The 24,644-nt window shown below is 39.3% G+C and overlaps 1 protein-coding gene across 11 annotated transcripts in view; it reads left to right on the top strand.

Annotated features, from left to right (window-relative positions):
- The window catches only part of IQGAP2 (IQ motif containing GTPase activating protein 2), a 129,884-nt gene that overhangs the window by 66,452 nt on the left and 38,788 nt on the right, over window positions 1–24,644 (top strand). For 2 of the 11 annotated variants that reach the window (XM_064642036.1, XM_064642034.1), the window contains 13 exons: window positions 248–404; window positions 1,649–1,726; window positions 3,508–3,584; window positions 8,545–8,612; window positions 8,940–9,053; window positions 12,887–13,065; window positions 13,721–13,808; window positions 14,368–14,531; window positions 15,039–15,126; window positions 17,569–17,732; window positions 18,265–18,425; window positions 20,619–20,743; window positions 22,224–22,387. In XM_064642036.1, the coding sequence (XP_064498106.1) occupies window positions 248–404; window positions 1,649–1,726; window positions 3,508–3,584; window positions 8,545–8,612; window positions 8,940–9,053; window positions 12,887–13,065; window positions 13,721–13,808; window positions 14,368–14,531; window positions 15,039–15,126; window positions 17,569–17,732; window positions 18,265–18,425; window positions 20,619–20,743; window positions 22,224–22,387 (1,627 nt within the window). Of the gene's footprint in view, window positions 1–247; window positions 405–1,648; window positions 1,727–3,507; window positions 3,585–8,544; window positions 8,613–8,939; window positions 9,054–12,886; window positions 13,069–13,720; window positions 13,809–14,367; window positions 14,532–15,038; window positions 15,127–17,568; window positions 17,733–18,264; window positions 18,426–20,618; window positions 20,744–22,223; window positions 22,388–24,644 lie in introns of all 11 variants that reach the window. The other 9 variants (XM_064642035.1, XM_064642033.1, XM_064642039.1 and 6 more) reach the window with 6 other exon arrangements.

Raw genomic sequence — 24,644 nt, 5'->3', positions numbered from 1 at the left:
GACCCCTTAGGTGTGTATACTTCAAAGCATGCTGTTTGGTTCCTGATGGGTCATGATCACATACTGCAGACATGATTTTCTAATCGTTTTGATCTGCCATGTGAGTGAACACGAGAATTTTGCCCTTAGCCCTTGCCCTTTTCTGCTGTGATTACACTGTAGTAGTGACACTAAAAGGACAGCGGTTGTGGGCAAAAGGTGCCACTTATATTAAAACACGTTAAAAATTTCACAAATGTCTTTGTAGATGGATGGAGGTCTGCTTGGATGAAGAGCTGCCCCCAACTACAGAACTGGAAGAAGGCTTAAGAAATGGTGTTTACCTTGCCAAGCTTGCAAAATTCTTTGCACCTAATGTGGTGTCAGACAAAAAGATCTACGATGTGGAACAGGCGCGCTATAAGGTAACACCTTTCTCAGTTCTTTCACTGTCAAGACAAAAAAATAAAATTTTTGTTTTCCAACTGTGAAACATTACCAAACATGCTTGGTTAATTTTCAGTATCTCTCTTGTAAGGCTGTTGGGACTAGATGGAAGACTGACAGCAGTAAGAAGCCAGCATGATAAGTTAGAAATATTTTACCCTTAGAAAAACTCTGCTGGTGTCACTTCAACTTTTTAAGGCTGAACGAATTACACTTCTGGCTCCAGGAAGAACATGAGCTTTACCATTTATAAAATTATTTCTCATTAGGAATAGGAGTCAAAAGCAATTTGATAAATATTCCAAACTTTTTTCATCTTGTATAGGAGGATATTTGACATTCACTTCATTAGATCTGTGTGTTTATTTCATCAACTCTAACACTGAAAAGCAGAAAACAAGCTACTAGTAACTAAGCTTAGCTTGTTACCTGTGCAAGTCATTTGTTATCTCCAAGATCCTTGATAATATAGAAATATGTACATTCATACACAGCAGTTTCACTATGGAATGTGTTGTCTCAACAGATAGAGCAGGCAGAAAAAATTTGAAGTGGACATTTTTAAGGTGTATATAACTAGCTCTTGAGAGCTGAGAAATAACTTAGGTCCCATATGGTTAACAAAACCATGGTTAAGAATTCTGGGTACATTTAAATTCTTCTCTTGAAAATCTCCAAAACCAGACTTCAGGTTTCTTTTCTTGCTTTACCATAAAAAATAACATTAATTAAAAAAAAAAAATATATACTCTCCCACTTTGCTCTTACACTGCTTGAATAGGCTGTAGGGAGGGTCAGGTATTCATGCAGAACTGAAGATTGACTAAGACCATGTTATTTGTTCTCCTTCGCAACAGTGCCTGATCAGTGTTACCACATTTTGGTTCCTGGTATTTGACATCCAGCCTCTACTCCTGCAGCTCAAACAACTACTGAAGGACTGTACAAATTTCCACTTCAATCCTGGTCCACCCTGATGGGTACGAATCTGGCTTACATAACATGAAAGAAAGAGCTGGACTTGGCATGGGGCTGTTGATGTGTTAGGATGCTTCATTAGCAGGATTGAGGCTGTTACACTTTGGTCTCCAGGTTCAAATAAGAGAAAATTCCTTGAATTTAGCTTCAGGATCTAAAACTGGGAAACAACAGGAGGATCAATAACTAGAGTTTTTTTACCTAATGTGATTTTTATAATCTTCTCCTTCTATTTTTCTAATAGAGATCTGGCCTTCATTTTCGGCACACTGACAACACTGTGCAGTGGTTAAGAGCAATGGAGTCCATTGGTCTGCCTAAGGTAAGTCTTCAAATTTTAGGATAAAAAGTGGCTCAAGTCACTGGCTCACTAAGACCCCCTTTCTTCTACTTGAGCGTAAACAGGTCCTTACTGTAAGTCTACAGGGAAGAGGTAATTCTGAAAACAACTCTGAAAAGAAGGTAATGTCGAAAGCAGTGGGAGTGTCAGTTCTGTGTTGCTGCTGCCAGCATGTGTGGGTTGAGGCTGCTGTGGATGAATGCTGTGCGTGGAAATGCTCAGGGTGCTTCCCCTGTGTGAGGACAAATGGGACACTAGTAGTGTTTTAACTAAGTCTTATTGCTAGTGCAGTCTCTGTGCGGGCCTGAAAGGAATGTGATTTTAAACAGAAAATTTAAATATTTGCTTCCTTCAGGTTACCTCTTCGCATCATGTCTCTTGCTGCCTCTTCCTCTTAATGTACATCCCAGTTTCTCTGCCTCTACCCTGTTTCCAGACTGCTCTTGCACCTTCCAGTGCATCTGCGTGACTGTGCTGCTGCTCTCCTTCCACCAACTGCTTTCTTGGGTCACCTCTTATATTTATCTTCCTCCTTGCGGGTCTTCACTTGTCATCTCCCCCCTCTGCTGCTGTTTCTGGGCACCAGTGAGTCTATTTTGGATGAAAATCCTTTAAGGAAGGGCTGTGCGGAAAGACCTATGCTGCTTGTTTGGACATTTTGGCACCCACACACAGCCTGAGGTGAGCACTTTGTTGCCCAGGCTGCCCTGCAGCTGCCTCAGGGTGCCTGAGTGATGGCAGCCACGGTGCTGCCTGATGCACCGCAGTTGGGCACAGCTGAGATGCTCAGGCAGCCTTTAGAAGAGCTACATGGACTGATGGCCAGCCACTGTAGGCAAATTCAGTGCAGGTGCCCATATGCAGAAAAGGGCATCCATGGCTGCCATCAAAAATGCCATAGAGATGAGAGGAGTCCTGCCTTTCCCAGGTGAGGGGTTTTTTTCCCCTTAGTTTAGTACTTGTGTCCTGTGTGCAGCAGGGATCCACCCTGCCATCCCTCCTCTGACAGATTATGTTTCCGTTGCAGAGGATGGTCATGGCCAAAAGCTTTCCCAATTCTCCCTCACAAAGCTGTTTTGAGCAAAAGAGGGCACTGTGCTCCTGTCTTACTCAGTCTTGTCCTATTAACCATGGGACAGTGCAGCCCCATGTGCTTGGCCTGTATTGGAAGCATGCTGCCAACTCTCACAGTTAACTAACTCTTTTATTATATTTTTGTGGAGAAACAGTGTTTAGCAACTGGGACCAAGGCCAGGAACAAATTAGTGGTAGAACCAGAATTGGAACTTATGATGTGACTTCTTGGCTAAATTCTTGCCTCTCTCTAAATATCTTTGTAAATGATGTATTCACAAAATTTTGGGTGCTGGCAATTAGAATCATGCACTTTTAAACCATACTTGATAAGTTTGGTTTTCAATGAGGCTTTGCAACTTGTAACTGTATTCCAGGTTTTGGGTGTCTATAGGAGGACAAGCACTACTGGCTGAGCTTATGCCAAAGGACCTTTTCTAAAAATCTTGTCAAAATGCTGTCTGCTTATCTTTCTTTTTTCCCCTCTCATTAAGTAGCTTTTATGCTTTATTAAGTTCTTCCTTATGAAAACTACTAATAAAGTTAAAATAAGATCAGAAGAGACTTGATTTATAACTGTATAGAAGTAACAGCTGAAATTCTCTAAGTTTAAGGTATGGTTAAGCAGAGGAAACTTTTCTGCTCAGTAACAAGTCTTCTTATTTAACTGTGCACTCTTTGCTTTTTAGATCTTTTATCCAGAGACCACAGATGTCTACGACAGGAAAAACATCCCTAGGATGATATACTGCATTCATGCTCTAAGGTAATTGGTGATGCAAATAAAAGTTATAGTAGCTGCCAAAGCTGGGAGTGTAAGTCTGAAAATGGCTTTAGGGTAACCAGTATGTCAAAATCTGTCAGAATTTACAAGTTCATTAATTTGGAGACAAAACTTCAACTTTGTCAGGACTATTGGCCAAAGTATTTTCAAAATAGAAAATAAGGACTATTGAATTTAGCACAGACACCTTTTTTTCACTAGTACACCTCTTCTCAAAGTGCACATGGAATTTCAAAACACATACTGCAACAGAAATCAAATAAATGAACAGAAACTTAGCAAAATCTTAGTATAACCATGGCGCAGATGTGCTGATCAGAGTGAAAATTATGATGAACTGACATGTTTCTGTCCCAAAAGTGAAGTAAATAATTACCATATTCTGAGGTAATTCACATAAAAATTAACATTTTCCAAGATTTCAGAATTCTAAGCACCTCTGTTTTGAAAGTAAAGTCAGGGAGGCTTTGACCACACCGCTGAAAATAGAGCTTAAAATTTTTTTATGTCCTGTCTTAAGGGTTTTTTTGATGTTTAGCACAAAAACATCTGCCCTTTGCTGTTCCTGGTGGGAAGGACAGTGGTGTTGGCAGACAGCTCCACCCTCTTGTGGCTCTCCGAGCTCATTTCCTGCGTGTGGAGGCCTTTTCCTTCATTACTTTCTTGTAACTAAGCTTTCAGAGAAAATAATTAACTTACACCTCAAACTCTCCTCTATGTTTGTAACAGTGTTCAAAGGCACATCAGCCGCTCTACGGCTATCAGTCAGAAGCTATTCAATACATGCTTTATTGAAACATTTTTAGGGCTAATCCTTGAAATTATGTGCCCCCTCTTCTACTCTGGGATATGCACACACTGTCAATAAATAGCACTTAATCTGATAGCCCGGTATTTTTTTTCCAAGTTTTGACCCTTGAAGTTATTATACCTGGTGTAATGTTAACAGGGCAGTGTCACCAGGACTATTTGAGGGTAGTTCTTGCCTATAACTTGGTAGTGCAGTCTGTTTTGACAGCGAGTGCCTTGTGTAAGCTTGAAGTGATTTCCTAAAGAGGATGCACAGGGCTATAATGTTAACCAGCTCAGGCTGACACAGTGGGCTGTGTGTCCCTCCAGTCACGTTATGGGACAGCTCAAAGTTTTTGCAGGAGGTGGAATAACACATTTAGTTTTTCCAATGTTGCTTCCTCATATATGGAGGAATCCATACAATCTTTGAAATCTTTTATCTTGAACTGAGTTCTATATGGGTTGACCTTCGGTAGAAGTTTTCCTTTCTTCATCTTGACATACCCCAGGATTTATCCCAGTATCAGAATAAGTCTGTGTTCTCTCTAAGCTTTCACTTCCAACTTTGTCTTGTTTACATTACTTTTCCTTGCTGTATATCAACACAAAGCTCTAACTCTGTACTTATTTTTTTTTTATTTTAGTGCTATTATTTTAGAAAAGGACTTTATATCAAATGTGTCATGCCACACTGAATAGGCCTGCAATACTTTCACTTATGATGCTTTCCCATGAGATTGTAGGCCCATGTGCCTGCATATGATACAACACTTAATAACAGAAGAAACAATGATTATGTTTTACTTATTTCCATAACTTTTTCTACAATGCTTGCTGTAAATCCTTCACTGGAGTCTTTTAAATCAAACTCTAATGTCAGTATTGAATGGTGCACAGACTACATTGAAAGCTGTCTGGGAAACAACAGAATTAAGGACAAGGAACTTGGCTTGGCCAGCAGTGTTCTTAGTTGGGTTGGCATTAGAGGAATGCTGAGCTGTAGGAGTCTAGTTCTGTTCCCCTTCTGCTGATGTTTAAAGTACTAATCTGCTGATGTCTGTACTCCCAGCTTCATGCCATGTACCCTATCTTCTCTGCTTTCTGAGATTGCCACAGCACCCTCTCCATGGAAACAGTACATGGTTTGCTGACCCTTGTTGCTGACCCAGTCCATGTCCCTGTGGTTCTCAGGGTCCTACAACCCAGCACTGAGAAACAGCAATTGCAAGCAGGGTTTTCACCTCTGCAGTGGTAGCATAGGTGCATGTGACCACTACATAAAGAATCACCATTGAGTTTAAATGTTAAATTCTGATGCATCTTGCAGCACATGCTAAATTTTCAAAGGCTCATAATTTGGAAATATAGAGCACTCTCTCAGAGAGGTGGGGGGTTGATCTACTTTGTCTTCTTTCTTAGTTGCTATGAAGTCATTACTCTGAAGCAACATTTCCAACAAAACTATGTAAATTTAAAACAAGGTATTTTCTTCTTCTCATTCTTGAAAATCCTGAAGCCATCTTTAGTTCAGATTTTTCCTACCTGAATTCTTTTATGTGCAGTCAGCGTGCATAACTTAAGCGTTTGAAATTGATAAGACCATTTATAGCTGCCCCTTCAAGAGCCATGAAATAGCCTTAACTTAGGTAACAGGAGCAAGAAGTTCCATCCAAAAAGTGTATTTCACATCTGAAATAATAGCATTTTGCAGGGAAAGCCATCGGTAATTTGATGTTTTGATGATCTTTCAGCTGCTAGAGGGCCTGAAGATAGACAATGACACTAAGCATGGTGGTTTATATATATTTTTAACATATGCCATGTTTCAAGTCTAAAATAAAGACCATTGCACTTACAGCACATGGGACGACCTGTGCTGTCAAATACAGCATTGCTCTGGTCAGGAGGGAGTGACTTAGCAAACAGTTTCTAGACTCCTGTTAAATATAATTACTTCTTGCTTTTCTTTTGTTGAAACATTAATCTGGAAGCCTGACTTCAAAAATATGAAGGAATGGGTTTCATTTCTTGCACCATTTTTTTCTTGTGAAAGATGATTTGGATTTGTTCTGGGACTAAATACAGTTAAGAACAGCTTCATTTAAACAAAGGTGCTAACAGTGATTCTTGTTCATAAATAGCAGTGCTTAGGGATACTTTTTTCTTGAAAAATTCGGTTTTCAAATTATCTTTGCAAGCAGATCACTGCATCCTAGACAAACTGTCCCTCTGAAGCTGGACAGCTTCATTGTTTTCCTAGGAAATAGTAGAATGACAAGCATGCTTTAAAAGAAAAAGCACACTATTTTCAGATCTACTTTACGGCATATTATACATGAGCTAAGCATAACACAAGACCCAGGAATCTCTGCCTGATATGAGCTGCAGTTCTGTGTGGGTGATGCTTCATACTGGAGGGAGTTTCACCTGGGGACTGTTCTTTCCCCTTTGTTTCCCTCCTTGTTTCTGATGCCTCATATCCAGCTTCCTTAACTACAACGTCTCCTGCTTTTGACTCTGTGGTTCCCTGAGGTTTGACTTACACTATAAAAGCATTAAGCAAGCTGTTTCAAGTGAAATTATACCTTAAAACAGAGCAGAAGTGTCTTCGTGTTCCCTGCAAGATTCAAAGTGCATTTTCAGCACCATCTGGTGGTTAATAAGTTCACCCATAATGAAGGAGCATAGGAAGTATCACACCTGGCTCAATATACTCCTGGAAGTGCTGAACAGCAAAAAAAAATATTCTCTAATGTTCATAACACTCTTTCTTCCTCTGTCTTTTTATTTTGGTGACCCAAAAAAAGAACCAGCACAGCCCTGTGATGCCACTGATCTCCATATCTGTTTGTTTGATCCCCAGTGCTTCAGCCAGGATTGTGTCCCTGTCTCAAACTTGAAGCAAAATCTCTTTCTACCAAGAGACTGGAAGGCAGATCAGGGTAACAGAGGAACCTGGCTCATTACTGTAGTCACGGGAGGTTTTCTCCTGCAATAGCTAACTTGCATTTCAGACAGCTTAGAAAGGAGACAATGGCAGCGGCAATGATTTTGAGTGGCTGCAAAAGAGTGTCAGCCTACATGAGATCTGTTGTTGTGTTCATCCAGATTGTGACAGAGCAGAGGAGTAGCTATGGTAGCATGGAAGATAAATGCTGATTCTGTGTGCTCTGAGCAGCTACAAATACTTGTTTTGAAATCTCATCCTATAATTTGCTAATAGCAAAAAAACCCTCTACAGCAAAACACAAAAGGGAACTTCTAGATATCAAAATCCTAAACCAAAATACACATTTGCAATGAATGAAGTTGGGGTGCGTAAGTTAAAAGAAAGGTGGAAAACAATCTAAGGAGAAATGCCTTAAATAAGTCTTGTTTTTAATGTCTATCATTTTTTATCCCTTCTTGATAAACTCACTTGTTTATTGAATTTCAGTGATAAATTATAGAAACATCAGGCTTTTGCAGATAAATACATGCCTTGTGATTTAGAAGGTATTAAGAAAATAGGTGTGTATTCAGCTATTTTTTTTCAGGTAGCACCCCAGAGCTCTAGGAATAATGACTACAGGTATTTTTCATGCTATATTGAAACAAAAATATTAGTTCTTGGATAGCACTTTAAATTAAGCTCTCTTTATTTTCCAAAATTTAAATAGCTAACGACACAAATATATTTGAGATGGTCTTGGATGGACTTACAGGTCCTTGTTTCTCTATGTTTAGTAAGGAGGGTGTCAGGGATTTGTGTGTCTTTGGCTATTGTAATAATGCAAGTCAAAACAGCACATAAGTCCAAAGCTATAAGGTGTACTAAAGTACATTCACATTTTGATTTTTTTCCCCAATACTAGCTTTTGCATTTCTTTAACTATCTGTTACTAAGGTTTTTTACTTGTTTACACATCCCCTATGATCTGAGATACATTGGCAGTGCCTCTCTCTTAGAGATGCTGCTTGGAAAGAGAAAATATTTCTCCTTCTGTAAGACTTAAAAATACAGCATAAAAAAAATTGTAGGTAATTTATTCTGTATTGGCTTACGAAAGTCAAGGTTAAATGACAAGTTTCATAGAAGTGCTTTTCTCTTGTACAGAAAAGCAAACACCTCAACCACATGCACTTTAAATTCTTTTTTTCTTCTTTGCAGTTTATATCTCTTCAAACTCGGATTAGCTCCACAGATCCAGGACCTTCTGGGAAAAGTAGACTTCACAGGTAAAAAACTGCTTTTCTAATCATCAGTTAGATGTTGTTTCCACCCTGTAAATCTGCTAACACTGTACATATTTTCTATTATTTCTCTTCTGACAACATTGTTCCAAACACATGGGAGGCTGCTATTTTTAATGAATGTGAGTCTCTGAAGGACTGAAGGGAGGAAGTTTGCAGGGAATACTTGTCATATCTCAGATTCCTTCAAAATGGGGAGGAAAACTAATTAGAAGCTCTGACCAAACACCCATGTTTGTAGGTATGGTGATACATAATGAAACTCTTAAGCTTTTGTTCTGATAATACTTCTTTTTTTGTGTGTGTAAATAGAGGAAGAAATCAGCAACATGCGAAAGGAGCTAGAGAAGTATGGTATACAGATGCCATCTTTCAGTAAAATTGGTGGGATTCTGGCCAGTGAATTATCAGTGGATGAAGCTGCATGTAAGTGTGGATCTTGTTGTGTTCTCTACTGAATACTTGACAGAATGTTATTAAAATATTTTCTGTGTTTTAATTCACCTACTTTGCCACTTAATAACTCTAAAGAAAAGCAAGCAGGTTTTCACTGACTATCATGTTGCTTCACTGTTCCCAGACCTCTTGCAATTTTTCAGTCTGTGTTTTTTAGTATCTCCATCGAACCATAGGAAATGCACCAGAAGCAAAGATTTCTCATATTAATTTGGATGGGTTTAATGTTTTGGTAGCTAGTGCTCCTCTAGAAAAATGAATTGGGGTCTGTGCATGCATCTGCACCATACGGGTACAATGTATAATGGCCATGGGAACATACTGTCTTCTCTGTGGCTCCTTTTTTTCTTTTTTTTTGGTGGGGGAGAGGTTGGGTGGGAGAGCCTTTTTCTGTTTTCCTAAAACACCCAAACAGGTTGCTGTGAGGACAAGTCACTGTTCCAGACAGACAGCTCTCTCATATACCGTGGTGTATATGTGGAGTTTGCCTTCATGGACAGCTTTCAATCTGTCTGACCACTGCTGTGTGACCCATAGCATGGTAGAACTCTGCTGGAGGGTAGGTCCTGCTGATGCATCTGGAATAAGCTTTGCCTTTTTAAGGGAACTGAACAGTTATGGTCCTTCTGAGTCTATCTTGATCAGCTTCCACTAAAAAACAAAATTAGATTATTTTTTTGCTGCCCATGCCTACCCATCTGTAAATCTGGGTGATTTTCTCTATTTAACTTTTTTTTTTTTTTTTTGGTAGAATAAAGCAATATATTAAAAAAAAAAATTTGCTTCCGTTTCAATTATATGATATCGAGGATGTTCGCTTACATTGACACTTGAGCTCTAGTTATTTTATTCAAGATTCTAGCCTTTTTCAGAAGGGCAAACCAAACAACGAAATGGTTGGCTTTAGTATGTTACATTGCAACTTTGTTAAACCTTGCAAAGTAGCATAATTCAAACAAGCTGATTCATGATGTTTCTTAGTGTGAGGAAATTTCCAGAGCTTAATTTAAAACACACCTGATGTTGATTCAGGTTGTCTGTGTTGTATATTTTGAAACCTGCTTAATATGTGCATACTTCTCCAAAGCTAGCTATTAAAACGCTGCTTTTGGAAGTGGGGGGTAGTTTGTCTTCTTTTTTTTTTTTTCCCCCCTTTTTCAGCAGATTTTCAGAGATTTAATGACTACAAAACACTTTTACAGGGATCTTCATTCTGAAGATGAAAAGGCTGGAATGTCCTTCTCTGAAAGCCTTCTTATAGTGTTGAGGATTTCCTTTAACTTCTGAAGTGTTTTCGGTCTTAAAGACAGGGTTTCCTGATGCTGGTTCTGTCCCTCTGGGCAGGGATTGTGCTATAGATAACATGCTCTGCCTCAGAACAGGAAACATCTGCTATGGGAATCCTCATACATTAGTGAGGTTGGATACGGAGACCCTGCCAGAGGAAGGGCTCTGCCATCCTTCTTCCTAAATGGAGTATGCAAAAGGAGATATGAAGTGAAACAACTGCTGATGACTCCTACTTTGCTGCCAGCAACAGTAGAAATCAATGTGCAAAGAGTAAGCTTAAGTGCTTTTGCAGACAGCTTATTCCACAAGCAAAACCCCTCTGTTATTCCATGCTTCTAGCCTGCTCTTTCAGTCCAGTCTCACTGTTTCTCTTGGCAGGTGGGTTCACACCTACCTGTTCACTTCTGTCCTAATCTTGAACCTATCTTTTGACTACTTTTTGCTAGCTCCAGTTAGGTCAGTGATGCCTCTTGCATCACTGTGGAAGAAATTACGTCCTTCCTACGTGTTTTGTTATATGAGTGTGTTGGGGTGGTATGTCTTCTAAGAAGGACAGTGTTCTCTTAGCCCCTTGAAGCTCATATGGGTGTACACAGAATCATAGAATGTCTCAAGTTGGAAGGGACCCTTATGGGATAACTGAGTCCAACTCCTTGATTCTCATAGGATTACCTAAAACTAAACCATATAGCTAAGAGCATTGTCCAGATGCTTCTTGAACCTTGGTGGGTTTGGTGCTGTGACCACTTGCGTGGTCAGTGACTGACCATCCTCTCAATGAAGAACCTTTTCCTAATATCCAGTGGGAACTTGCCCTTTTCACAAAGTTTAATGACAAATGAACCAGTGTGTATCTCTGCTTGTATCTCCTCCACCATGCCAGCTGCTTTTATTTCCCATCTGATACTGTGCTGAACTGATCTAGAGTGAAATCATTTAAGAACAACTTCCTGGCTTGAACTTAGTGCTAAGATTATCCAACAAAACTATGCAAGTTGTTCCAGTAGCTACCATCTCTGAGGATGTATAGCTTCACTTCATGCTTCATTTGCCCCTGCTGAATTTTCAGTGATCTGCTCTCCTGTCTTACTTTCCTAAATTTGTACACTCCTTTGTTTTCCTAAAACCTCAGATCTGAAGCATCTTTCATTTCTTTCATAAACTTAAAGTCTCTAAACTCAGATATTTAGTCCCTCAGTTAAACTTAATCCAAAGAAAAGGTTTTTACCACTTTTCTCCGTTTTATCAGAACCATGCAGGGCCAGGTAGCAAGTACTGATAGAATAAAAAACATGGCTGTTATGTTCTCCCTCACACATACATCTCTTAGGTGCCATGAAAGTAAATCCTAGACAAGCTGCTGTGGTGATAAACGGGCAGCTGTGGTGTTCCTCCTTCAGGATATGATCTGGATATACATTTATCAAGAATTACACTTTCTACAGTAAAGTCTGTAAAATCTTTGAGATTAATGTGCCACCAGTCAGTCATTGGTGTCTGTTTGTAGTATGAGGGTCCAAATAAAGTGTAGCTCCAGCGCAAGTTCTTCATCTCAACTGATCTTAGGGCCATATGTGTGCAGGAAACAACTGGGAAGGGTGTGTTAGCCACTACTCTACACCTAATTCATCTGCAAGTGGTTTTGAATTTGCACACTCGTGCAAATTTAGTGTGTGAAAAAACATGAGAATTTTTTTGACTCTTAAATTCTTGGGAGTCAAGCGTTTGTTTAATAGTTGAAGTTTTCTTGTTTCCTCGAAGGAAAGGTTTAACACTTAAGCTGATCAATGTCCGTAGTGAGTCCTATGGCACTTTTTCCTCTTTTCCTGGGTAATAAATTCTGATAACCCTGCAAAGCCCGCTGGATGTTCTTTGCCTCCATTTGAGGTTTTGATGTCCTGTGGCTTTGTAGATGACAGATGGGGGGACTGTCACATTATGGCCTCTCAGGTGCCGCAGCTGTTCATGGAGATCCTCATGTTCAAAGAACCAGTTCTTCCCAGGCGCACTTAGATGTGATATGCGGGGCTGCACCCTGTCTGGGGCGTCTTCACTGTGTTTTTCCAGAGAACAAGTCTAATGGAGTTTGAATTTCCTTGTTCTTGTGTAGCATCTTTCAGATACACTGAGTTTAGACAATACTTTTATGTCTTTTATCTTTACAAACACAAAGCAGCTTTAAGGTACCAAAAGTGCTTTCAATTCATGCATGTAATTGCCTTCTAAATAAAATAGGACTTGAATAATAAAATATAACTAATTTTTTATTTTCTGTCAGTAAAATATTAACCCCTGGTTGGGAGAAGAGTGAACATGGGACAGACAGCAATTTTTGTAATTTGAGTAAACATAGAGTGCTGCAGTCTAGAGGAAACATGGAGGGGGATGTTTGAATGGGAATCTGTAAATTGTTGAACGCAAATTAAACACTCATTTCAAATAAAATCAGAAGAAACAGTGAGAGTTTTGGTGTTTTTGCTTCCTGAAATTCAGATCTGTGCTTTAAATTTCAGTGCATGCAGCAGTAATAGCAATTAATGAAGCTGTTGAGAGAGGAGTAGCTGAACAAACCATCGCAACTCTGAGGAATCCAAATGCAATGTTGCTCAACGTGGATGAGGAACTGGCACAGGACTACCAGAACGAACTCTTTGAAGCTAAAAGGAAAAAAGAATCAAATGCAAGACTCAAGGTAGTGGTGTTTTATTAGCACTCCTAGTACACATGTTCCTTCATGTTTCTTCACATGTGGTAGCATTACTGTTTTAAAAATTCACTTAATTTTTAAAATCAGTACAATTAGGAAAAAAATTCACACTAAATAAGAGAAAGAATGGTAATGTAACAAGCTGATAGACAATTTTATAAGAATACGTTTACTCTGAGCATGGTGTAGCTTAACTTTGCCCAAAGGCTAAAAATACCAGAAGACTTAAAACTAAAAGGACTGTTTTTCCCCCATCAACTCCTTCAGAAAAAACAAATTTACTGTTTAAAAAGTTGTAAAAAGAATGATACGCCTTTTTGAATATAAAATATAACCTCTGCCACAGACCTTTAGTGTGAAATTATTTACTTTGTTCTTTTCTGTGAGAGCTAATGATTTCTGTTAAAAATGCTACCATATATTTGCATGGCTATTTTACAGGAACCAAAACATTGCTCAGCCAAATTGCTTGGCCAGTTATTACAAGGTGCTAATTTGTTTAGTTCATGTGGTCAACAAATTCCTTTAGAAATACTACCAGCAAATACTTTAGTTGCTGCAGTTTTAATGACACCTGCTAATAGCTTTTCTCTCTGCAAATTGTTTTGTGTGTACTAGCAACAATTTTTTGTTTTCTTAGAATGGCACAATCTCTGATGAAGAGAGAGATGTCTATGAGGAGCTGCTGACACAAGCTGAGATTCAAGGCAATATCAATAAGATAAACAGTAAGCCATTCTGGATCCTTATGGAAGTATGCACACAACATGTGATCTCCCAGAGTCCAGCTGAACACAACTTGAATCCACCTGAACAAACAAAATATTTCTATGGAAACTTACAAAATATGCACAAGTAGCTAGTATATGTCTACAACTGTTTCTTCATGCTACTCCTTCTCTACTAATCTTTCGGGAGAGGGAGGCTAATGTCTGTGTTTTTTGCTGTAAGGATTCCTCGGTTCAGAATCAAATCATTTATTGCCTGCTCTGTTTCCTTATGTTCCCTTTGTGTGCAGAATACTGTAAATTTTGACCCCCTCTTCTATATAAAGCCAAAATTCATTCATAAGCTTGCAGTTAGCTGTGGCTGAACTGCTCCCACATAGGCTCCCACAGATCCAGAGATTTCCTTTGTAGGACTGGACTTGAAAGAGATAATTTTCTGCTAGATAAAGATTGCCACCCTCGCTGGCTTTTACAAAAAGTGAGATGCTGACAGCAATGGACTTTTTTTCCCCCCCATAAAAACCTTATTTGCTGTTTATAGGCGTTGTTTTCATTTCAGTTCACATAGCTTTAGTCCAAGTGAATAAGGCTATTGACCGGCAAGATGAACTGGCACTGATGGCAGGTTTGAACCGTCCTGCTCTGAGCCTACTTCAAGTTCTGCCGCAAAATTCCTCATGGTACCTATTGCAATTGTGTGATTCTAAAGAACAGAAAATACAGGTAATTGAATGGAACAGGTACTATGTGTCAGTTTGCACTTTTTTAGTTGATTTTAATCCAGAGAGAAATTATATCTTCTCTGTCTTCAACATCACTTATGAAAAGTTTTATGAAGATTTCAGAATAATTGATGTACTGATCAACACCAAAAAACTGCATTTGCTCTAAAGAGCATGGTGCCCTTATAAGTCATTACTAAGATACAAGAAGAAAATTTGAGGTGTAACATGAAGCTTCTAATACTTCGTTTTCAAAATTAATTATAATTTGAGCACAAATAAAGGTAACATTGAATCACTAACAGCAAATTAAAGTGACGATTGGCTTTTAAGGAGAAAATATATAGGTACAGTGAAAATCACAGGAAAATATTAATGCTGTGTTTACTGTGCCATTGTATTTGATACACAGATGATAGTATAGTCCCAGTGTATCATCATCGGGCTTTATCTCTTTCTCCTATCAAACTTAAAACCATAATTCAATCTTGTTTTTCTGATCTGTTAGATAGCAGGGATTCCAAATATGCTCGACAAAAATGAAATACAGAAAGAAGTTAGTGTTGCCAATGCTGAAGCTGAGGTTCACAAACTTAGTGAGTAATACTCTTTTTTAATACTCTTTTTTTTTTTACCATCACCATTTAATTATGTTAAGCTGATTAATTGAGTCCACCATTTCTTGCACATAAACAAGGTTTCTCAAACTGAAACCATATGTGTTGCATTTTATTCTGGCAATTGTTTGTCTCGGTGTCACAATTGCCAAGTCACCAATCTGTGCTGCATTGGGTGTACTCTTATCTGAAATAGGTAACACTTTTTCCTGAGACTAATTTGTGCCACTGATAAACACATTGGCTAAAACTGAAGACAGTGCCTGGCTTGGTGACTTGAACAAATATTTATCAGTGCAGTATTAATCCTCACTTGGAAGCGATGACCACACTTGCAGAATTAAAATAGAATGATCACATGGAAGAATATTTTGCAATCACATCACAGAGGGAAATTATTCTCACTTTTAGACACATGTATCTGAATCTAACCTATTCTGCTAAGAATACCACATGACACAAGTTATAGTTCGTAAAAAATATAGTTAAGGGGGATCTAAATTTGCAGTGCATTTATTGCTGCTTTTGACTGTAAACTTCTTTGCTAGGAAGTTAACCTTTGGTTAGTCTGCTGTCTTTTCATGCTGCGTCTGAGCATGGCTTAATGGCTGTTTTGTCTCTGGTACTGTTTCCAATGCTTTGCATGCAGGCTGATTGCTCTTGTAATGTGCCTAAAGGCTGTACCGTGAGGTCAGCTTAAGCCAGAAGATAAGTTTAACTTGATCCTTTATACGTTTGCCTCTTTCAGATTAGTTAGCCATGTTGAGGAGTACTTTCTCTGAAAGAGTTACCTCTGGGTAAAGGAAAGGAAGATGAAAATGTGATGTGTGAAAAGCATTAACAGCAATCTGGAGAGAAACTTAGTTCTTACGATTAGTGGGTTTTGTCATGGGACTGTGAGCAACATAGTGTCTTGTTCAGTTTCAGAATAAGAAATCAGTAGCTTGGTTATTGGCTGCAGAACTAGTCTAGTACATTTGTGGACCTTGACTCTTTTCCTCTTTGCTCTTTCCTCTAAAAATGCATGCACACTCTAGCTGTGAGAGCCTTTCCTTTTTCTAACCTCAGGAATAGCTTTCAAGGGACAACATAGCCCCATATGACTTGGCTCCAAAGCAATTGAAATGTGAGGTGAGGAGCTGTTTTAGGTGGGCCTGTGTACTTAAAAAGGTTTTCAAAGTCTTTCTGTTATGTAAGTTCTGAGTGTTGCTGCATACATGAACTGTGGATGGTGTCTGCTGTACAAGAAGTCTTATACAGATTTGAGCAGTCAGTGGTGACTAAAAGTGTTCCCTGGATAATAGTACACAGAAAAGCCATGTGATAAGGTGGAGGAAATAGGGATTATTGATAGAAAAGGTGTTTGCATAATTGCTATTCTTTACTTGGCCACATGAGCTCTAACCTTCAAGGTTACTTCCCCTTTCTGCAAGACCAGAGTGGTCCCTTGTACAGCGTGTTCCTGGGTGTGTCCTGGCCTGGATTTCTTCAGAGACGGCTCCTCCAGGTGTGCAATTATGGTGGCACTGACTAAGCTGAGAAGTGTCATAACACTTCTGCAGCTGCCCATGTGGGAAGTGGTTTTCAGCACTTTTCTGCTGGGCTTCAAACCTGTAATGAAGTCAGTTCAGCAAAAAGCAAAACAGGCGAGTTGTTCAGGTACCAAAAAGGGTTACACTCACACTTGTCATATGCCTCTGTTGTGGTTGTTTAAATGAAAATCTGAGCTCTGTAGCAAAGGGATTGATTTCTATATGGCAGTGCTTGTGAGGACTGATCTTCCACACTGGCAGACAAATGAGCAGATGTTGACATGCAGAGAAAGTTCTAGAAACCATAGCATGTGGTTTTCCATTGGTTCAGCTACTGCTTTTCTGGCAGAAAATCCCCATCCTCCAGCATATTTGGATGATTTCTACCAGGCCTCCTGAAATCTACAGCAATAATTTTGTTGGTGTTGCAGGACAGGCTTGTTTTACCTAGCTCAATTAGGTCCTGCCAAAAGAAGGAGGTGACAGAGGAAACATCGTGCAGAGGGCAGGGAGTATTTGGGGTGAAGCAAGACTGAGGTGCTGGAGCTGACATACCTACTAATACCTGGTGCAAACAAACCCAGGAGAAGTTAGGTCTTTCTAGGATGGGGTCAGTTCCTTGTTTTGTGTTAAAGGGACAATAAGCAATGTCTCATTTCTAAAAGTCCAGAAACTTTAAAGTCCTCCAGTCAATTATTTCCTGCATACCTTTGAACAGACACTGTTTTCACAACATTCAGCAGTTGTCTTGAAATATTTCACAGAAATACTTTTTTTTCTCTTATGACAGCAAATTACATTCTTTGGAATAATATAATTGTCATCCACATAGCATAAAGAGCAAATGGCATATGAAAATTAATAAGCTTTTTTCCCTACTGTTCTTTAGAACTTATAGCGGTTGACAATATCAATACTGCAATTCGTAACTGTGATCCTAGTAAAACACTGGTTGCACTGATGAAACCTGAGGCACAGCTGCCTGTTGTTCACTCATTTGCTGCTGCTGTCTATCAGACTGAGCTGTTCAACCTCCAACAACAGAATGCTGTGGTAAGAGTGAAAAGCTTACAACCTGCTCATTGGTGTTATGTAGTCAAACCATGAAAGAGCACAAACATAGCATGTTGTTGTGTAAAATCAGACATAATTCTCTTGCCATGCTGTTATATTGCATGAATGGTTTCAGTTGAATAGACAATATTGAATTGCAGAACTTGACACACTTCAATCTGGCTGAGCTCTTGTGTTGCTACAAATAATTTTTTAATTGTTGCATGCTCCAAATGAGGACTAACTCTGGTTTATATACTGTATTGAAAAGCAATACTTTACTCTATTGCTATGAGTAAGACCAGAAGAGATGGGACTGTGGAACAAAAGAAGGAAAGGCTGAATAAATGGGACATATAGCAAACCCATAAGCTCCATCACTATGTTGTGTCAATCTGGCATGCCTGTAACTAGGAGACTTTCCAGGCTTTTTAAATCAAGTCCATCTCCTTGATGGTATCTAGACTGTGTAACTCAAATTTGTTACACTGCTTATTTAGCTTCCTGACTGCAGTGCATTATTGTCCTACAGAATTACCTGGCACATGATGAACTGTCTATTGCAGTAGAAATGTTGTCAGCTGTTGTGTTGCTAAACCAGGCCTTGGAAAATAAGGACACCCTAACGATAAAGAATCATCTCAGAAACCCATGCATTGGCTTCAATAATCTGGAAGAGGAAAACTTTCAACGGTAAAGGTTTATTTTGTCTTGTCTGGCTGAGACTTGGCAAACTCTGCAAAAAAATAAGTAGGTATTTTACTGGGTGGGCTGTTCTATGTTGTGGCTATGAAGTTGAAAGTGCTGAAAGATCTGTGTTTTAAATTAATAAGGGATAATATAACAATTGATGAACTAGTTGTGTATCTAAATATAAACAATCACACAACCTCAGAGGTTTGGAGGCTACAGATGTGTGAGGTGCAGGGAAAATATCCTCGGGAAGCAAACATTAATATCTGACAAGAATTTTTGCAGACACGAAAACATGAGCCAACTGTAGCTGGACTCTGTTAATCACTAACCAGTCTGCAATTCTGAAAGATGATCTTTAAAACGAAACAGTGTTTAATACCTAAACATCCAGGAAGTTCCTTAAACCATGGCTGAGCCCTTTCTTGCTTCAGAATTGCAAAGGTCTGAAAAATATAGCACAGTCCTGCTTGCTAAAAAGCTGAGTGCAGTGCTGTGGCACACATGTATGTTCAACATTACACTACAGTCTTCACTTGGCCAAGGTGGTGGAAGCCTGCATGTGCTTCTGGAAGGCAGTAGAAGGCAAAAGGGGCAGCAGCAGCTGAAGATCTTGATCAGGTTGTCAGGGGACATGAATCTGAGAGCAGCCCTTCCTCAGTGTCTGAAAGCTGGAAGGAAGGCAGTCAGATTAGGAATAAGAGGCTGGTGTTTTGGTTAGAGGAAGAAGAATGACCTAAGATGGAGCAAAAGTAATCTGCCACTTTGCTAATGTGAGGTAGTGCTTGTGGGAAAGAGAAGTAACATTATAAATATGCAGAAATGGACCCCAGAGTGTCCCAAATGCAGCATTTTTGGCTGATGTTAGTGACCCAGTCCTAAGATTAAGGTGCCAGTCAATACAGATGAAATATTAGGAATCAGTCAGACTCAACTACGCCTTTATGTTAACCTGCCCTGCCAACCATATGTTGAATATCACAGGAAGCTTTGAGTTGCACAATACCAGAAAGAATACAGGAGAGCTAGAAAAAGTTCATTGAGGTAGATGCTGTTCAACGGCTTTTATCAGAAGAGATTAACTTGTTAGGAAGGTGTTTCCTAGAAGAGAGAATTTAGGAGAAATATGTCGGAGGTCTCCAAAAGTGTGCACGGTGTGAGGAAGGTTAACAGAATCAGTTGCTAGCTTCTAATAACTCTAGTTTTTATTTTCTTATGAGAGTTGAATGAAGAAAAGATCAGAGCCTATCAAATATAAAGCTTAAAATTTATATAAAGGATTGTCATCTCACAAAACACCTAGTGAGACTCACTTCTCAATAATATATAAGACTTCAAATAAGAGTAGCTAAATTAAAAGAGCACAGCCTTGTTTGCAACTATTAAAGTGATACATAGCCTCCAGCTCGGGAAGCTCTTAAATGCAGGCTACTGGGTGATTGAAGGACAAATCAGATTAGGAAATGATGAATATCTCCTATTTATTTTTTTCTGGCAACCATTCATTCCTCGTCTGATGAAAATAGACACGTACTTGATCTGACATAGTGTGGCAGTTGTACGCTTGATTCAGGAATATGAAAATTATTTAACTTGTGTACACATATCTTAACACTAATGTGAAGGTTTCCAGCTCATCTTGATCTGTGATCCTTCTAAGAAGAGTAGACATGGGCTACAAAGACTGTGGTTGGAGGACCTTGAGTTGTGGCAAGAGAAGCATTTTTTTTTTTAATCCCTTTTTCTGCCCATGGCCCATCATCTTCCATGGAGGGGGTATGGAGGTAGCAGGAGGTACTATTACCTGATGCTGGGTCTGAAATTCTGGTCTTTGAATTCAAGAAGTCAACCATAGTTTTCTAAAGCAAGAAGCTGACCATAGTTTCTCCCACATTTATCTGCTGCACTGTACAGCAAATTGTAGGTCCAGTGTGTGTATTGCTATCATCCCATATTCCCAAGAAAAGTGTTCTGAATTAGTGTATAGGGCGATTTTTTTCAGATCCTGAAATGCATGTGTAAAACAGGCAGTTCGCATGTCTGCATAATTCCTAGCAAGAGCTGAGTTTGTCTGAAATTCATTCATTGGAAAAAATACTAGTCGCTAAATGACAGATGATACATCTGACTGATGCTTTATGGCAGTTTCTCTTATACATGAAATACACTTATGTATTTTATATCTTCTTATAGTTATGCTGATACACTATTGTCTATTAAGTCAGAGGCTTCATCTCAAGGCCAAGATTATTTAAGCTGGAATGATATTCAGAACTGCATTGACATGGTTAATATGCAAATTCAAGAAGAAAATGAAAGTAAGTAATTCTTCCTCTATGCCCGCAGAGGTCATAATTTGGTCTTTGGTAGATGAGTTAATGTACTGAATGGCCTTGTTCAGAAATTTGAGGCTATAAAGTTATGCCAAATTTGCAAGCAAGGAAATGAGAGGACGGCTTTTAGACTGCTTGCTATTTCGGAGGCAGTCTGGAGTGCAGTTTTGAGAGCCTCTGTAAGAAACAGGCTGTTTGTGCCCTTCCCATACTCCCATTAGTGTTAATGTTTCATACTGGTAAGAGAAACTTCATATTACAGACTTATTGCAACTGGATTATTACTTCCTAAATCCAGTCAAGTGGTTGTCATGGATCCATTTGCTTGCAAAGTGTGCCTTCTGGCAGGGTGGTGTGCTGAGCAGTTTGACTGACAGAGCACTTTTTTGTCTGAACCGCTGCACTCACTACGACTTGGAACAGACCTTAAGAAAGGTGGTCCTGCATTAGCAGTGTAGGTCTTAGTACTAAAATAGCTGCACTTGGTTTCAGTGACATTGACCTCTGCCTGGGGATGGTTATTTGGGTCAGAGAGCAGAGGAAGAACAGAGATCTGTTTCCATAAGCAAGTCCTAGGTCTACATGGTCTCTCTTTGGGACCACCTTAGAAAAATTGATCATTCCCCAAGCCTTATGATGATGTGTATCTGAGATGCCAGCAGGTGGGTTGTGGTGGCTCTGGGAGTGACTTGTTGAGAGACAATCCACTGCCAGCAGAGATGTCATCCCTCGCAGGTGATGGGGAAGCCCTTGGCTGATGTCTTTTTGGGGTGGCTTTAGCAACCACAAACAGCACATTTCACCACTGTTTAGGGGCAGGACAAAACTGATTTTAAACTGCTGAGACAAGTTTGAAGAAAATGAGTTAAGGTTTTGCTAAATACATTCCACCTTGTTACTTACTGACTGAAGTACTGAGTGCCACCGGTCAACACTATAAGATTGGCTGTTTAAGGTGAAATTACAAGAAATGAGGTTAAGCTATTATGTAATGCTGTAGCTAGGAGTGCAGTATGTATGTATTTGTTCAAATCAGAGTTTCAAGTAAGCTGGTCTTAAACTATTTGAATATAAGTCTTTCAGTACTGTGAGCCAATATGTTGGTGAATATAAATAGATGTGAGACCTGATCTTTACTTAAGCTTCATGTAGATACTTCTGCCCAGAAAGTTGGGAAGTCTGTTTTCCTTTTTTTGTCAAGGATAATTTTGATTTTTATGAAGATTCAGGTTTGATTCAGGTAAATCAATAATTGTGGCAGGAAGGAAAACCGTACAACATGATAGCTTCAAGTGAATCTTAGAGCAAAAACAATTTTTAAGTCAGCTGCTGTTGCTGCCTCTGCTTCTTGTTATGTGATTTTTTCTGTTCTTTGTTTTACTGCTTTGTTTGTACTGTACCTGATATTGGCTAAGTTGCATCTTTCTTTGATAAGTTCATCCTTAATAACTTTTCTGTTTCGTAGGAATCATTGCAATTGGCCACATTAATGAAGCAGTTGACCAAGGAAATCCTGAGAAAACTCTAGAAGCCTTGTTGTTGCCCACAGCCAAGCTTCAAGATGTGAGACCAGCAAATGCAAGGCATTATCAGGATATTTTGCACCATGCCAAAGCACAGAAATGCAAGGTTAGAGTTTTCACTGTTGTTCTTCGCAGGAATCGAAATCCCAGTTCTTTTCACTTGCATCTGTTTTCCTGTCCTGTTCCCCTGATGTTTGGATTAGCTGTGCCAATGGGGTTGCAAATAAGCCTATGACAATAAACTGGCACTAATTAATTTTGCACTACAACTTACTCTGACTGGCAAAAGGGATTACTTCTCAATGTAATAATACTAAGACATATTCTGCATATGTCTTGCTACTGGCTTGATGTAACCTCACTTTTTTTTAATTCTACTAGGTTGCTGCAGCTATTACAAAATATGGTCAGCAGCAGTCCTGACATATTTATGAATTTGTGCAAGGATATAGTTACAGGACTGTGTCAGGCAGGTAGCTACAGTATGGAAGGGAATTGAGGCTTTTGCCAGAAAGGGGTCACAGTAATGGTGTTCCTTAACAAACCTTTGGGAAGTACTTTGAGGAGTCTCTGTGACTTAAGCTCTTTTACTGTAGTGGACTTCTGTACATATTTCTGTTACAAATTTATCATGTAAGAACAAGCTGACAGTCTTGTACGTGCCTTCAGTTTAAACTTATCTCAGCAGGATATTGCTATCTGCTTCCCCAAAAGCAGTGGCCTGGTTAACATTACAGCTCAGGAAGCATAAACAAAGATCAGCCTAACAGCTTGCAGTATGTGACTGAACACAAGCTTAGCTAAAGCTACTAGCACAGCACCTAAAATGTCCAGTGTTTGGAAAAGATGCTTAATATTTACACAGCATGACTCTAAAAGTAATATGGTCAGCTGGAGAAAGTCTGCAAACTTTGACTAGTAGAAATATCTTCCAGCTATCTTGTTACCTCACCTGTGGTACCTGCTGTGAAACTGCATGTTTCTGTACTCTGCTGTCAGTTTTGAAAAGGGTGTTTGCACAAATCAGTTTCTTGCCTGGGTTCCCAGAAAGGGCTGGTTTCACTGAGCCCTCAGTGCTGAAAAGCTTTCTCCCTTGCCATTTGTGCTGGGGAGGGTTTTGTGTGTGCTGACTTTACATGTCCTGGCTGGGCCAGGGTCAGTGTTTGTGTGCAGAGAGAGGTGTTTGTGTGCCCATGAGTGTGGTGGCTGCACAATGCTGGCCCAGAATATACCATGTGCATGCACAGTAAACCAGGATGGCTCCGAGGCAGAGAGCTAGAGCCCACAGGTGCCCACATGCCTGCACACAGCAGCCCTGCCCTGTTTTTTTCTCCCAGATGCAAACCTGTTGCCTACTCCTGTCTCTGTGTGAACATGCTGACAGGAAATAAAAGAGTGTTTCCAAGTCTTGGAACCAAAACTGTACTGTCTCGTTGAAATCTTCTCACTCCAAAATTTGTGATATTCCAAGAGACTTCTGCTAGCCTTTCTCTTCTGAGCTATTTTGGTTTTGCAGTCTTTTGACAACTACTTAAAACATCCCCCTGTGAACAGCAGTATTGCTCCTGTTTTAGAAGAGAGCAAGACACTGTCCTCCTAAAAGAAATATTAAGATACAGACTTACTCTTTATGGTGGCCGATCACACAGACATCACTATTCTTTAGGTAAAAGATGATTTAGATGGAACCTTCCTTAAAAAAAAATTCAAACACAATTGAAAAGATAGGCAGACTTCAGAAATTGCACTATTTCCCACTTTTTCTGATCTCTGTTTATAAAGCAAATCTGTCTTTAGTTGCATTTAGCATATTCTAAGCGTGACCTGTGGTAAAAGGGAGTGTTTGATTTACAAGAATCTGATAGGTTTCCCTGTAAACTTCCTGTGTTCCCCAACATCTGGAAAAACATATGGGCAAACCTTCTCACCTTAAGCAGCTTGCTGTCACTTCTCTGTAGCTGTGGTGGCTTTGGGGAAGTAGAGTCTGTACCCAAATCTGCCAGAATCTGTTACAGGTTTTAATCTCAGATATGTCCTATTTGCTCCTTGCTTGAAACTGAAAACACAAACCTGGAACTTATTTATTCCTGTAACCTTAAACCACAACTTTCAGCAGTTCTGAAGGCCTTTTCAAATCAAGTGTATTCCCAGTGAAGAGAAACCCTCTGTTTAGGGAATGTAGTATGGATAACTGAAAAGTTAAACAGATGTACCAAACTCTGAAAGGGTTCCTGTGTTTGGTTGTGGATTTTTTTTGAGGCACAGGAACACGGGTTTAGTTAGCTTTATTTTCAATAGCTGTATAATATTTGAATTATTTTAAAGTTATCTTTAAAGTCTCTTTGTGTGCATTTTGAAGTAAT

The sequence above is a fragment of the Pseudopipra pipra genome, chromosome Z, assembly GCF_036250125.1.
Source record: "Pseudopipra pipra isolate bDixPip1 chromosome Z, bDixPip1.hap1, whole genome shotgun sequence".
Taxonomy (NCBI): Eukaryota; Metazoa; Chordata; class Aves; order Passeriformes; family Pipridae; genus Pseudopipra; species Pseudopipra pipra.
Note: the sequence above shows the minus strand (reverse complement) of the source record. Positions and strands in the feature narration are given on the sequence as shown.